The sequence below is a fragment of the Theobroma cacao genome, chromosome 5 (assembly GCF_053813885.1).
Source record: "Theobroma cacao isolate CCN51 chromosome 5, ASM5381388v1, whole genome shotgun sequence".
NCBI lineage: Eukaryota > Viridiplantae > Streptophyta > Magnoliopsida > Malvales > Malvaceae > Theobroma > Theobroma cacao.
The window spans coordinates 43,076,770-43,092,066 of NC_142643.1; the positions used below are offsets into that span (position 1 = coordinate 43,076,770).

The 15,297-nt window shown below is 35.8% G+C and overlaps 3 protein-coding genes across 6 annotated transcripts; all 3 read right to left on the reverse strand.

Moving 5' to 3' along the window:
* Positions 1-1,460: 1,460 nt before the first annotated feature.
* On the reverse strand, positions 1,461-5,241 carry LOC148762956 (uncharacterized). Its single transcript, XM_088806381.1, has 4 exons — positions 5,056-5,241; positions 2,802-3,651; positions 2,594-2,710; positions 1,461-2,504 (listed from the first exon to the last, which is right to left on the reverse strand). The coding sequence occupies exons 2-4, from the start codon at positions 3,609-3,611 to the stop codon at positions 1,638-1,640; spliced, it is 1,794 nt and encodes a 597-aa protein (XP_088662507.1). The 5' UTR covers positions 3,612-3,651; positions 5,056-5,241; the 3' UTR covers positions 1,461-1,637.
* A 1,190-nt stretch (positions 5,242-6,431) lies between these two features.
* Positions 6,432-9,910, reverse strand: LOC18599873 (Ribosomal L18p/L5e family protein). 4 transcript variants are annotated; one of them, XM_018121440.2, is made up of 4 exons: positions 8,383-8,810; positions 8,256-8,276; positions 8,014-8,141; positions 6,432-7,144 (listed from the first exon to the last, which is right to left on the reverse strand). In XM_018121440.2, exons 3-4 carry the CDS (start codon positions 8,125-8,127, stop codon positions 6,692-6,694), a joined length of 567 nt encoding a protein of 188 aa, XP_017976929.1. In that variant the 5' UTR covers positions 8,128-8,141; positions 8,256-8,276; positions 8,383-8,810; the 3' UTR covers positions 6,432-6,691. The 4 variants fall into 4 exon arrangements, with proteins under 4 accessions (XP_017976929.1, XP_017976930.1, XP_007030107.1 ...); XM_018121441.2 differs by lacking the exons at positions 8,256-8,276; positions 8,383-8,810 and adding an exon at positions 9,296-9,910; XM_007030045.3 differs by lacking the exon at positions 8,256-8,276 and having other exon boundaries at positions 8,383-8,801.
* On the reverse strand, positions 9,356-15,075 carry LOC18599874 (uncharacterized). The gene is made up of 3 exons (XM_018121439.2): positions 14,791-15,075; positions 13,717-13,874; positions 9,356-13,617 (listed from the first exon to the last, which is right to left on the reverse strand). Exon 3 carries the CDS (start codon positions 13,533-13,535, stop codon positions 9,906-9,908), a length of 3,630 nt encoding a protein of 1,209 aa, XP_017976928.2. The 5' UTR covers positions 13,536-13,617; positions 13,717-13,874; positions 14,791-15,075; the 3' UTR covers positions 9,356-9,905.
* Positions 15,076-15,297: the final 222 nt, after the last annotated feature.

The following is a 15,297-nucleotide window of genomic DNA, read 5'->3' on the forward strand; positions in this document are numbered from 1 at the left end:
AAAACGTATATAATGATTTTTAATAAAATATTAAATTATAAAAATAAATAATTTAACATATATTTCTAAAGCAATTGTCTAACAAGAATTTATATAATTCAAGTCCTTTTTCATACTTTGGCAATGAAATTTCACAGAGATTGTGGCCCCTAGCAAAAGTCTTATCAAGATTTGATTAACTTGAGAATGGCCTCCAAAGTCGGAAGGTTTTGGTCATTGAACTCGCGATTGTATCAACGATTCTTCGTGCAACAAAATGGAATTGGAGTTATCAGCCGATACTTGGCAGAAAGAAAAAGATTTGAGAGAAGAATAATAAAAAGTTGTTGGACAAACACTGGGCCCGAACTAATAAGTAGGTTCAGCATGCGAGGAGATAACCAGCTTAGTCTTATAAAAGGAGAAAAACAAAACACAAAACCAAGGCCTTGCTTGCTTGGCAATCTACTTGTTGACTTGACCAAAAAGGTTTGCTTTGCCTGAGCTCGAGTCCACGGCAATGACTTGACACAGCCTCGCTTGTTCGCTTAATTTCCATGGTTGGAGGTCTGGTGTACGGCGAATATAAAATGAGTAATGCTGTCTATATCTACGAGATCGTATACAAGGATTAAGAAAAAGGGCTTTTTTTTTGTTTGATTATAAGGTATGTAAGTCAACCAATTTTTGCATGGAAAAATCATCCCTCTTCTTTAAGCTTATGAACTCGAACCCAAGACCACCAAACACATATTAAAAGCTGTAACAGATCTTAATTTCAAAGGTGAGACTTTCAATTTTTTATTATAATTAAACGTGAGTTTATTAATTTTTAAAATAAATAATTTATTTTAAAAAAATATTTTTATAAGATATATAAGTTTTTTTATTAATTAATTTTTAATATTTTATTAATTTGATGATATGGTAATTTTTTAAAAATAATTTTATTTTTCATTAATTTTAAAAATTATTACTATATAAATTATATTTTTTATTTTTATTTTTTTTCTCTTAAAAAAAAAACTCTCTAAGTCTCAACTCTATCACACTTCTACCGGTGGTGATCTGGTGCTGCCTAATCAAGGGATCACCGGGAGGAGAGAACCAGGGAGCGCAATATGGTCAGATCTAGCGCAACCTAATCAAAGCCGACTACGGAGTAACCGACCGTGAGATAACCGACCAATACGAAGTAAGATAGAATTTTTTTTTGAAAAAAGAAATAAAAATATTTTAAACATTTCATATTTATCCATTAATATCATTTATATGTTTGAGAAGAACTGCTCATTTCGAAACTAATAAATTTACATAAAATTATGACTAAAACTTAAAAAGAGTGAGTGTATTTTACCCTTAAACACAGCGTCGCTCAAAGAATGTATTAGCAACTGAGTAGAGAGGTTGGCACGGCGCTCGGCCACTATCAACCAGGTGCTCCCCAGAAGTTATATCCAGCTAGCCTCGAAAACAATTGATTTACCAAATAGCCTAACGTTTAATTACTCAGTTATAAACTATTTACAATCCAATTGTGATACAGATACCTACTAAAATTCAACAAAAATAACAGGAACAGACAGTAATTAATTGAGAAAGATTTTGACGAGTCTCAAGTTAGAGGTGTGAAGGGACAGATAATCAAAATCAGACTCTCAGCGATAAGACAAAGTGGCCCCAGGAAAAGAATACCGGGATGAAACTGATGTAGAAGAAGCTTCAGGCTTAACGACTTGATGATGACGATGCATCTGGTTATATTCCGCCAAAGCATTAGAATCATATGTGGGATACAATTCATCCACTTGGTTGCTTTCTCTCCTCCTCAAATGGTCAGTCTCAATCAGGTTTGCCTGTCCTCTAGGTCGTGGCAGGTAAGAGTCCACCAATGGAACACCATAATAACGACTATAATACGAATCCATAGCAAAGGAGTCCAAAGTAGAAGCAGCAGCTACTGATGTATTTGTAGTTGTTGGAGAAACTGTTGATTGCATATCTTGTGTAGCACCCAAATCATAAGTCCGATACTCTCTCTCAGTCAAGTAAGGAGGATCAGAGCGAAATATATCTCTCTGCATAGGCACAGATTCCCCATATACAGTGTCTGGTTGTCTTAGAAGCTGCTCCCCATAATCTCTCCGGTAAGACGCTGATGTAGGAGCGACATGATGCTGAAGAGTCAAGTTTCTTCTCTCTCCCTGAAGACCATAAGCCCTGTATTCCTCCTCACTCAGGTATAAATCATGACGAATGTCCTCTCTCCGAGTAAATACCAACTCTCCATATCCAATTTGCTGATCCCTTTCATGAGATAAAGCAGCACATGTTCTAGCATTGGTATAAGGGTCTCTAGCAGATGCTTCTCTATCTGAAGGAGGCCTTGCTTCCCTTGCTCTATCATGAGCCTCCCTATTTTCATGGCGTACAGGGATTCGACCCCCTGCCCTTGATGGGGAGATGGCAGGCAGTGCAGTTGAATGAACTGCAACTGGTCGGAAAAGTTCTGTGAGCTTCCGAACCTGAAAGGGAAATTTCAGATTTCATTAATGCTAAAATATGAAAGGAAACAATGAACACCAAACTGCCAGATATGAAAACGATTCCTCACTTGTCTAGCAGTAAGTTCAGTTTTAAATTTGTGTTTTTCATTATAATTTTCCTTGATTGCCTTCTTGAAAATGCTCTCTGCCAGAGGAAAACAATCAGCTTGGACACTGAACCGCACCTGAAATTGAAGTCATCAGTACACAAATCTCTTAAAAGTAAGGAGAAAGAGGAGTTATAATTGAAGGAAGATGGCTATAACAGAATGGTACCTGAGCAGGAAAAGCCCCACCAAAAGCCTTAGGCTCAAGTTTCATGCCACCAGAAGAAGATGCCTTATAAATCCCATACATAAGCTTGAGATCATAATCATAGAGAAAAAGCTTAAGCCCTGGTCTGATACCTAACACAAGATCTTTTTTACTTGTTGATACACCCATTACACGGTATCGGAAACAATCTGGCTTGGTCTTTGCATTGCACATAAATATTACACCATCAATCTTTTCTTTCTTCTTATTTTCTTGTTTCTTTTCCTTACCATGGCACATTTCTTTCTTCTTATTCTTCTCTGAATTATTGTGCTTTTCCTTCTGCTCATTTTGTTTTATCTTTTCCTTGCCTTTCTGCCTTTCTTCATTCTTCCAATTTTTATTTGAAACGCCAGGCTTCTCTTCCCTTCTTCGTTTCTTAGGATTGTGATTTGGCTTACCTCTCTTTTCCTGGCTATCTGATGCACATGTATTACCTTGGTTCTTTTGGATCCGCTGACCCTTCTCTACATGCTCTGTACTGGTGGTAGCATTCTGTTGGTTTTCTTCCCTTGAATTTAGCTTCTGAGCATTCTCTTCAGTTTCTTTACTTCCCTCTGAAAGACTCTTGTTTTTCTTCCTTTTCTTTCTCCTCTGAACCTCAGAAGTACCAGTGGCCTTTCTTGTCTTCAAGAAATTCTTGGCCATTGACTTTGCAGTATCCGATTTGGCCTTCAGTAAATTTGGACCTTTCTCTTCAGATGACTGTGATTTTGCCAAGTCTTCTGCAGTATTGTCATCAGCTTCATTTTTATTATTTTCTTGTTCCATAGTCTACTGAATGACAGAGTGTTCAAAGCCAATTGTGGTCCTGGTGAAATTAGCAGGCAAGTGATTAAGTTTCTAAATCAGGACAGGAGAGAGAGAGACAGAGAGAGAGAGAGAGAGAGAACTCAAAAGGGCAGCTTGGGAACCTTTAAAGCCAGTCAAGCACATCGAGTATACTTCCAGCAAAGAAACAGCACATGGAATAAACCAATACTAATTTTTTAAAGTACCATAAAAGGATTTAATCAAAGAGGTAAAATAGTGTTTTAACATCAATATTGAAGTCAACATATAGAAACTAGAATAATTTGAACAAGGAACTTGGATGTCTTTCTTATCAGAGGACTTGATTTACAATATTGGCTCCAAAGTAGACACAAAAACTTAGTAGGTCCCCAAACACCCACAGTAAAGTCACAGGTTCACCAGTAAACTCCACATTCAACAAAATCAATATCGATTGACTGCTATAACTTCCTCTTAGTCATGCATTTTTACCAAACACAAGTAAAAACCATATAATGACAGTTCCTAATTGCCAATACCAAAACCAATATAAATATATCAAGTCATACATCAGAACAGGGTGAAGAAATATCACTGTTCAGGAGAGAGTTCTCCCTTCTTTTCTCTTATTTAGCACTTAGAAGAAATTTAACCAGAGAAAATTGAAGTTTCTCTGCTTCCTCTCTCACCTCACATTATCCAGGGACAGAAAAGAAAGTAACAACACTGTAGAGTAAAACACCATCACATTAAAATCTTTTCTTCCCTTCCACCATTTTCACAAATCTATTAAACATGATCAATTTTAATCCCAAATAGCTCATGATTCTTTCATTCTAAATGTCTTCTTCGATACCCCAAAGAGGCAAAGCATATCATTACAGTATTTCTTCTGAATACTCATACATAGATACCAAACATTGTCCAGGGACTGATAACCTTTCAACATTTTAGATAATGGCGACTCAATATATCCACAAAACACATAAAAATGCACCCAGAAAAAAATCAAGTTCCAACTAAAGATCTTTAAAAAGTTCAAACAGAATAAAGCCAGACCACTCACATATTGGATAAACAGTTACAAAAGTAAAACATACAAAAATTAATTCAAATCGGTTCAATCTTAGCTCTAATCATGCAACAATTTTCACCAATTATAAATGCAAAGAAATTTCTTAGCTTTTCCCAATCCAAAAAATAAAAGTTAATACATCAAAGTTCAACTTTTGTCAGTAAATCAAAAAAAAAAAAAACTCACATTCAATTACACTCTAGAAATAGCAGAAGCATCATCGGTTAAAATCAACGGTTTAACCAGAAACGGAAGTTTTCGAAATTCGACACTTACCTTATTCTTTTCTCAGCAAACAAACAGATATTGAAAAAAAGAAAAATAAAATAAAATCCACTCAGAGAAAACGCTGCTCTGAAATCTTACCAGACAAACAGTATAGGGTTTTGAATTCGGGAAAGCGAATCGTGAGAAGCAGAGAGAAAAAAAGGACGGATTTTGATTTCAGCAGAGATTTTTCTTTTTATTTTCTAATGACGTAAAGAAGGAAAAAAATTCCTAAAATAAAATCAAAACAAAAGGCCAATTTTGGGACTTCAGAGTTAAATAGGAAAAGCAAGAGAATAACATAAGAATAAGAATGTAACTAATTTTATTGCAGGAAACAGTGTCCCTTCCTTTTATGGGCCGCATTAACCGAAACGACCTCCCTTCGTGTTTTTGGTGGGCTGTGATTTTGATAAAAAAAAAATTATATTGTGGAGATATTGTAAGAATTAATTTTATAAATAATATATAATATTTAAAAAATTATTTAAATAATTTTTTATTAACTTCAATCAAAATCTTTTTTTTAATCAAATAACTTTTTATAATTAATGATTGATTAACTATTGTTAATGAAAAATACGATATGAACATATTAACATAGTATATCAACATGCCACATCATCATGTATTATAAAATATTAACATGTCATGTTAATATCATATGATAAATAATAATTAGTGATATTTGATTAACAATAGTTACTCAATTGTTAATCATAAAAATTTATTTATTTTAAATTAAAAGTATATAAACTTAATTAAATACAATAGAAAAAATTATTTAAAATTTTTTAAATAATTTAATTTTTTAAAAATTTTATGTCAATTAAATTCTAAATTTTAAGTGAAAATGTTAAATACATATATTTTCATACTCACAAAATTCAAACCCTTCACCTAGAGACAAAAGAAAAAAAATGACATAATACCTAAAAAAGCTCCTAAACTATTTAGAAAAAATCAAATAAACTATTATATTTTTATTGTGTTAAATCAAATCTTTATATTTTTATTTTGAGTCAAATAAGTTTTTATAACTAATAATTAACTTAATAAAAATATCATATGTTATTTTATGTTGTATGACGTTGACATGACGTGTTAAAAATATTATAATTGATAATAATATAACATGTAAATATTAACGTGACATGATAATTTAACATGATAACATGATTATGTAACATTTTTTACTATTCAAATAAACGTTACATTTTTTACTATTCAAATCAACGTTACGTCATTATCATGTAGATAAAAAATGATAAATGACATTTAGATTAATAACAATTACTTAATTTGTCGTAAAGACCTATTTGATTTTAAATAAAAATATACAAACTTGATTGAATGTAATAATAGAATAAAAACTTAATTAAATTTTCTTAAATAATTTAAAAAGTTATTTGAGCATTATGTCAAAAAAATATACTCTTTCACAATGCTATTAAACTTCGTGACAATATAAAAACTGATAGAAAAAGAAAGCATGCTTTAAGTAGTTGGTACAAAACTTCGGCTTGTCCTATCCTTTGTTTAAAGGCACTGCCAGAACTGGAAAATACAACAAAAGCATAACACTACAGAAAAAGGCATAGAAATGCAACAGTCACATTGTTTTCATACCCTGAATATGGCAGTAATTCAATCATATTCACAAAGCTAAAACAACAGGAAACATCTTCCAGAAGGTTTGAGAAAAGAGCAATATAAAAATTTGAATCCAACGTATTCAGTCAAGATAAACTTTAATATCGATTCCATTATCGATGAGGGACTGAACCACTGCTCTGATTTTTCCTTCAAATTTGTCCCTCTCCCTGGGAGTGTAAGAAGCAGTGTATACATCTGCTTCTCTTGCCCTGTCAGCTAATATCCGCCCGATTGCCAAGCAAGCAGGAATATCTGATCTGGATCTGAGTACGGCTTTAATGTCTTTTGAGTTTGTGCCAGCAACAGCAACCTGCTTACTTGTCACTCTATGAGTAAGCGAAGCAGAAACAAAGCGCTTTGAGATGAAGACGTCAAGTGTAAATGGCTCCATGTAGGCTACAGTCCGTTGTTTAAACGAGACATGTTTGCTTGGATTCTTTGACTTCTTCTCCTTCTTATAAGTGTATGGCCTGCTATTATCATCATCAAGAAAATCCTCTACTCCGAAAAAACTTCTTGGTGCACAATGAACCTGTACAAGGGAAAACAGTGTATACACAGTCAAAAACAATTCCAATTCCTTTATTTTGAGTCAATAAGTAATTGTGATTTCTATACAGTTTGAAGTGACTGTCACCTTTACAAGCTAACGAAGCTACATTTTAGCATTGACTTAATAACTTGAATTCATTGCAGGAAGAGAAAGGGATTGAGAATCTTTACAAACAAGGTTATCGTGATCCAGCAAGGGCTTGATAATTGTATATTCAGTAGTACAGATAAGAAGAAAGGAATGAAGTAGATAGTTTAAGGGAAAAATAACATCATCAAACTGGATTTACATGACATTCTTTCAATTACCAAATCAAATAAATGGAGATGCACGAACAGCTTATGTAAATGCCTTCTCTCATCTGTTCTCTTTTCATCTCGACCATATTTAGACCCCTCCATGCGGGCCATGTTGAATGTTTTGCTGTAAGATTTCCATGCGGAAGAGCTTCCAGTAAGTTCTTAATCACTCCACCCGTTAAGTAACATTACTAGCATCATATATAGCCAACAAACTTTGGCTAATTAAAACAAGACTGAATTGGATTCTGCTGTATGCTAGTAATTTCATACAAGTTGATTCTCAAGCTATATATCAGCTACCTTTCACTTAAAATTGACCAACTGATTTTTCATTCATCATGCACATAAAGGTCTTGCGAATAACATGTCACAAATAAGATTTCCCATGTTTCCATGTTCTCTGTTCCTTGAAATATCATAAATGGACACAAATTCTGGACATCGATTTGTAATGGGTTTTGGTTCTGATTATCAAATTTCAAAGACAAAAAGACTGGGGTATCCAATAAAAATTCATAAAAATTTACACGAAAGGAAAAAAATTACCTGTCCAGCATGAAAAGAACTTGTGGGCAAGTACAAGCAAGGCAAAAGAAGCTTATCTCCAGAATTTGTAACTACCCTTTCGCTCAAAACCTTCCCTATTGCTTGCCTCAACATCTTACAAACAACACCTGAAAAAAAAAAAAAAGAAAGTGAAAACATGAATGGCAAGGACCGTGCAGAGTGTATAAAGAAGCATTATATCGAACAGCTAGAGCGCATTGTTCAAAAATAGTCTAAAACACCTGAAAAGAGTGTTGCTCGAACTGTCCAAAAACAAAGTTGAAAAATTGTATGTCAATTTGAAGTATAACAGATAGGTGTTTTTGTAAGAATCAAATCAGAAGGAGTTGGAGAAATAGAGAGCTAAACCTTGTGTAAAGGACAAAGACAAACTGGGAACAACTGCGAAATTGTACAGAGCGAAGTTGCTGCTTCAATCAGTTTTAACGAAGGGTAGTTGGGGCAAACAACAGAATTTGAAAAGTTGAATAAAGGAGGTGGCGTTCCGAGATCGAACTCGGGACCTCTCGTACCCAAAGCGAGTTGAGTAACAATAAGACGTTAGCGTTGGAACAACTTTTAAGCCATGCTAACAATTTAAGTGAACATGATGTAAAGGATAATGGTTTTCAACCATTCATAAAAACATTAGGTAGTTGAAGAGTTACTTCCGCAGTGCAAAAACCAAGCACCATGCCAGTTTCAACATTTCATGCAAACGACCCATAAGAGGAGACTAACTTTAGCTGTGTTTGGCTGATTGATTCCATAGCTTTGTTACACAAGGAAAGTAACAATGTTTCTGTCCCTTTGTCCGTTCGTTCAAGTACCAGGGAAGCAACACTGTCAGGCTATACATAGTCCTTGGTTCTTGAAACTAGTTAAACCCATTATTCATGGTTTATACTGGAGCCAGTAATCATTGTAGGACAAAAGAGGTTTTCTGGTGAATGGTGACAAACCTACTCCAAAAAAAATTCTCTCTTTGGACCAAAATATCAGAATAACAGTACCAGTTTCACAATGATATGAACAGAGATCATCTAGTAAAGATTTTAGCCTCTTCCACAATAAAACTGTCTTGTTTCAGGAGGTAAAAATGTACTCTCAAATTTTTCCAGGCGACATAAGTGATTTGTTTCAATTTAAAATGGAAATGATGAAGCTAACACCTGAGGTAGGAGAAAAACAAAAACAAAATCCTTTAATGCTCAGAAGACATTCAATAGTAGAACATGATTAGAAAAACCAAAACAAACATAAAGAAAGACCAAATGATTACCCAAAGAGAAGCTGCATGGTCAACTCTGATGCAGATATAAGAATTCATCATCACTGCAAGTTTGCAACTAAAGATCATAGATTTGCATTAGTTCGCTTTCCGAAAGACTACATCAAATTTTGGCCAAAACAAAATGGTTAATGGTTAAGGCCATGCATGGTTTCCAACACACGGGGGCAAAATCAATTTGTCAAGTTTCTTCTAGGTTCTTTCCAGTTTCTCCCATGGTCCATACTCAAAAGCTCTTGGTTATACTAAGGTGAGGGAATTAATTATACAACAAACACTATAGCATATCACTCTAAACAAATAAGAAAACCAGGAATGAACAAGGGATCAAGCTCCCAATAGCCTCTCTAGTGACTATCTTCTCCTCTGTGCTGGAAAGCTGGAATTTGATGAGAAAATCTAGCAAACTCAGTCTCAGAAAATTCAATATCACCTGCTGTAGACCTCTGACTTCTTGGAGCCCTAAAAACTGATTTAGATCCAATTACACATGACAGAACCACAACATTTTGCTCTTTTCACTCTCTTCCAACACTTCCACAATGTCACATACACCCTTACCCAGGTTTGAATCTGCATAATTCCAACTCTTGTATACTGCCTAAACCTCCTCCTGTGTAGTATAAATTTTGTACCTATTCTTTCCAATGGGTTCAGCTCTTAATCGATGAGAGACAACATCACAGGAGACAACTTTGGTTTGACTACCTTTAACTTTAAATATCCCACAAGAAGGGGACAGTTCCAAGTCTTTGGGCCTTGAGCACATCTCCAGCAGTGTCACATGCAATCTGAAATCAGGGGTGGATTCAATCTTCTTAACTTGAGCATAGTCCTCAGGCATTCCATCCCTATTATACAATGCCCAGATCTGATCAACCTCAAATTTGTCCTCAAATTTTTCCCTCTTAAAATTGTAGCACTCTGATTTTGAAGTTCTGTGAGCTGAAGACACACGTGTAGAGACACTAGAGCTTTTAGTAACACCAATTGTGCTACCATCCCTCTCACTTAAATGCACATCACCCAAAGGCGGACTGAAGGAAGCACTTCCCTGTGTATTACTTACTTGACTGCCTTTTCTGCTCAAATCTCTTGGTGACCTTCGAGGTTTTAAGCAATCTGTAGTGAGATCATTTTTCTTGCACTTGTTTGGGCTGTTAACCTTCTGATCACCTGAAGTAGAACTTTCTTTGGGCTGAGTGAAGTTGGAATCATGTACGTCTCTGACACTATCATCCTCTTGACTGCCTCTTCTGTTCAAATCTCTTGGGGACCTTCGAGATTTTAAGCAATCTGTAGTGAGATCGTTTTTCTTGCACTTGTTTGGGGTGTTAATCTTCTGATCACCTGTGTCACCTGAAGTACAACTTTCTTTGGGTTGAGTGAACCTAAAATCACGCATGTCTCTAACACTATCATCCTCTTCACTGCCTTTTCTGCTCAAATCTCTTGATGAGGTTCGAGGTTTTAAGCAATCTGTAGTGAGGTCATTTTTCTTGCACTTGTTTGGGGTGTTAATCTTCTGATCACCAGTGTCACCAGAAGTACAACTTTCTTTGGGCTGATTGAAGTTGGAATCACATACGTCTTTGACAGCATCATTCACTTGACTGACCTTTTTTCTCAAATCTCTTGGTGACCTTCGAGGTTTTAAGCAATCTGTATTGAGATCATTTTTCTTACACTTGTTTGGGGTGTTAATCTTCTGATCACCTGTGTCACCTGAAGTACAACTTTCTTTGTGCTGAGTGATGTTGCACTCATGTATGTCTTTGATACTATCATCCTCCTTACCATGATCCTTGCGCATACGACTTGATGCCCTTGTAGATCTTCTGAATGGAGAGGCTTCTCTCTCAATGTCACTTTTGTCATTCTTCATTGGAGTGAGATTCTCCTCTGAATCTATCGTAGCTTTCGCTTGATTTTGAGGAAACTTAGGACAAGAAAACTTTGCTTCATTATCTTGGTAATGATTACCCAGCTTCATATCACCAGGATCAACCAGCTCATCAAGGTTGGTAGGAAGAGAAGCAGGATCCAACTCAAATGATCCCAGAGGAACACCTTCTCTTTCCTTGCCAGTCATTCTGCATGAGGGAATTCGATGTGAAAATCTATATAGCTCCCGTGGTGACACCTGAAATGAGATAACCCCATCTCGTTCAGTTTGTCGAAAGATACTGACAAACCCTTTGACTTTGCCCAAATGAGCAACCCCAATTCCAATTTCCTCATCAAAATCAGTGAGAACCTCCACAAAATCATACTGGTATGGCGGTTTATGCTTTTCTGGCTCTGAAGCCCATTTCACATCCCAATCTCTATAGAGAGCCCAAGTTTCCCCTTTTTGAGGATACACCAAGAAAGAGCATTTACCAAAAGATTTTATAGGATCAATCCGATGAGAGAACATTAGACGATCTACACATCCCTCTGAGGACCCATTGCAGTACTTACCACAAGAAACAGGCAGATCCAGATCAACCCAATTCTGCTGATTCTCCTCATCTGGGTTAGGTTCTAGCCAAGTGATTCGTAGCTTGAAACCAGGAGTGAACACCTTCTTGACTCGTGCATAAAATCTTGGCATGCCATCCAATGTATCATATATGGCCCATACTTGATTAACAGCAAAACAGTTCTCCGCCCTGTGCTTCTCAAAATCACTGAAATCTGGATCAGGATACTCGAGCACCTGGGGACAAGGATTCACATTTTCACTTGTTCCAGAACCACCATCAACCTGGGACACTTCATTATTGTTGTCAAATACGACAGGTTCCTCTTCCTTCCCTTCAGACTCTCCAGTTTTCCGCTTCTTGTTTGGGATGGTGCCTTCAGGAGGGGCACTTGCTTTTTGTTTGACTTCTTTCTGACATACATCTACAGCAGCAGTAGGACCAACTGAATTATCCTTTTTGGACACACTGTCATCAACCTTTTCATCATTAGCATTAGGTGTTGTGGTTACCTTGGATCTTTTATAAGGAGAGCTTACAAAATCATCATCATCACTCAACTTTTCCTCATAAGAAACATGTCGTTTTTCCCTTGAAGACCTCCTAGGCCGATGACCTCCATTCACTTTTGAATTCATTCTAGTGTTATTACCACAATCTTCATGACTAACCATATCTTCAACTTCATTTCCATGGCTAGTCTCACAACTTTCATCAGATTCCTCTATTGACTTCCTCCCTCTCTTCTTCTTGGCATTTCTTGAAGCTCCTGACCCCTTGGTCTTTGCTGCATTTGGCTTAGGTATTTCAACACCTTTCTTTCCATCTCTCACATTTGAAAACCCATCTACTTTCTGTTCAGCTGAAAAACCCTTATGAGGCTGGTGCATTTGAACACCTACTTTCTCTTGTTTCTTAGAATCACCAACCGGAACCGAGCTTCGTGCCTTTGAAATAGGATCTGACCCTGCATATCCATGAGGAAAGTGGACACCAGAAGGCTTGCCACCATTGCATTGCGAAGATACTTTACAAGGGCCCTGATTTGGAACTTCTTTCTGATTGGAGAACTGGTTCCCAGGGTATCCTCGTGACAAACCTTGAGGACCCAAGTCACGGGCAATAAAGGAAGTTCCACAAGTTGGACAATGTAACAATCTGTTTACAAAATCTTTGTGGTACTGGTACTTAATACCACAAGCACTGCAGAATGTCCAAAACGTTAAATGTTGTGCCTGCTGATAGGAATACGAAGCTGTGAATTTTGAAGAACCATTTTGGTAATTGTTTGTAGACCCATACTGACTATTGAAGGACGAGGCCCTATTTGATTGGTGAGTAGTTGGCTTTGGTGCAGTTCTTGCTGAGATTCTACACTTCATATCATATTGAGAACGTCTCATTTGGTCTGTAAGTATCCTGTTTGCTTCCCCAATCAACTTGAAAGCAGCCTCAGCACCAGCAAATTTATTCTTGTCTGGATGAAGCAATAAAGCAAGCTTTCTGTACTGCTTCTTGATGGAAATCTCATCAGCTGATTGTTCAATCTGAAGAATCCCATACCAATCCATTTCTGACCCATATAGTTTGCATTTTGCACAACAATGAACATTACACACTGTCAAAAATTGTGATATGTTCTCAAGTTCAGGGAACAACTTCTGGGCCTTCAATGCAAACTTCTTTGCACCCTCAAAATCACCATTTTGCATCTTCTGTTCAGCAATTCCCTTCGCTCTGACAGCCTCCTCTTTGTTACACTCCATAATTGATAGGATTTCAAGATCAAATGCAGAGATTTTCAGAACCTATCTATCCATTTTCCAACTATCATCCAAAATCTGCAACCTGCACCAATGCAACCCAAACAAATTTAATCAAATATATCAACCAATTCTCCATCTAAAACCTAAAACAAAAGCTGAAACAACTCAACCAGACACCCACCATTTATAGCATCAACTACCAAAAGATCTTCTGGACTCAGCACATCCAGTTAAAAAGTGAGATGCAAAGGACCAGCCTTTCACCACCTAACAATTCCAAGCAGCCATGCTCAAGTAAAATCCCAATATCGCAGAAGCCAAGAATCCAAATTTCAAAGACTGCAATGTAATTCGAAAGATAACAAATAAAACCATTAGTAAATAGAACTAACCAGATCACAATGTCAGGGAATCTATAAACTACATGTCAACCAAAATATAATGGCTAAAATAATAGAAAATTCAATCCTAAAATAGCAAGGGATCGAATTTCTTGATCAAAAAATGGACACTTAATCATTACAATCAATTATATTAACAAGAAATCAAGTTACACTTTAAAAGGATCAAAAAGGAGAAAACCCAATAAGAAAAAAGGGGAAAAACACACACATTACAAGTATAAATTCTGCTTAGTAGTTGGAACATTTTAGAAAAAAGAGACAAGTGAAGCAGCAAAACCAAAACTTTGAGTCTTAACATGCACTTATCTATTGCCACCAAAGAAAAAAAACCAAGCAATACAAAAAAGCTAGTTAATTTGATTAATTCTTACCAACTTGAATACAATGTTAAAAACAGGCACCCTAAACTTCTTCTCCAGTTACCCATTTTCTCGGGAACCAAACAAACCCCCACACCCCCCCACACCCACAGAAACCTTAACTCCATAACCAAAAAAATACATAAAAGATCCCAAACACCAAAACGAAACGCCATTTAACCATACAACACTAACAAACAATATAAATAAAGATAAAACAAAAAAAAAACCCAACAAATTTAGCAAAACATAAAAGAAAAATGGCAAACAAATAAAACAACCCCAGATTGAAGAAAGGAAGCTTAAACAATTTTTTTAAAAAAAAAGCAGCCCTACCCACAAAACCCATATGCAGGACACTTCGAAAATCATCAAAAACACAAAGATCATACATTAGAAACAAGAAGAGAACCCCACAAAAAACTAACATTTCAAACGTAGTAGTAATAATAAACATGAGATACAAAAAATTGCCATTCTTTTTTCTCTTACTTGGAGTGGAGCAAGTGGCTGTTTACAGTGAGAGGGAACAACAAAGATAAACAAAATGGAAGGAGAAGAGGAGAAGAGGGAAAAAATATTGGGTTCGGAGGGAAAGTGAGGGGAAAAGAGGGAGACCCTTGGATTTGCCTGAAATTTTTTTAAGAGTCTACCCCCTAAAATCTTTTTCTTTTTAATTTTAAACACTCTGTTTTTGTAACATATTGGGGTAACCGACTTCGAACCTTTTTTTTTTAATGATTTTTGTTCATTTTGTTTGGAGACCAAACCCTAATTTAAAAGGAAGCTCTTAGAGAAAGAGATCGCAAAATTTTAAATGACACTTTTTTTTTATTTGCTTGTCATTACGATGATCACAAATTGGGCCTTGGTCCTAATTTCTGTTTTTTATTGGGCTTAATTGAGGCCCATTTAGATTTTGATAAATTTATATAACATTTTTAAATTGGATTATAATAATTTAATTTGATTAATTAAATTTTTTTATAATTGGAGGAG

Excerpts from the sequence above, each read along its gene's own strand:
- LOC148762956 (XM_088806381.1), bottom strand. The coding sequence starts at position 3,611 with ATGGAACAAGAAAATAATAAAAATGAAGCTGATGACAATACTGCAGAA. Across the intron at positions 2,711-2,801 it reads GTGGGGCTTTTCCTGCTCAG|GTGCGGTTCAGTGTCCAAGC; the intron begins GTACCATTCTGT and ends CTTCAATTTCAG. Across the intron at positions 2,505-2,593 it reads CTGAACTTACTGCTAGACAA|GTTCGGAAGCTCACAGAACT; the intron begins GTGAGGAATCGT and ends TTTCCCTTTCAG.
- LOC18599873 (XM_018121441.2), bottom strand. The coding sequence starts at position 8,127 with ATGTTGAGGCAAGCAATAGGGAAGGTTTTGAGCGAAAGGGTAGTTACA. Across the intron at positions 7,145-8,013 it reads GTTCTTTTCATGCTGGACAG|GTTCATTGTGCACCAAGAAG; the intron begins GTAATTTTTTTC and ends TCCCTTGTACAG.
- LOC18599874 (XM_018121439.2), bottom strand. The coding sequence starts at position 13,535 with ATGGAGTGTAACAAAGAGGAGGCTGTCAGAGCGAAGGGAATTGCTGAA.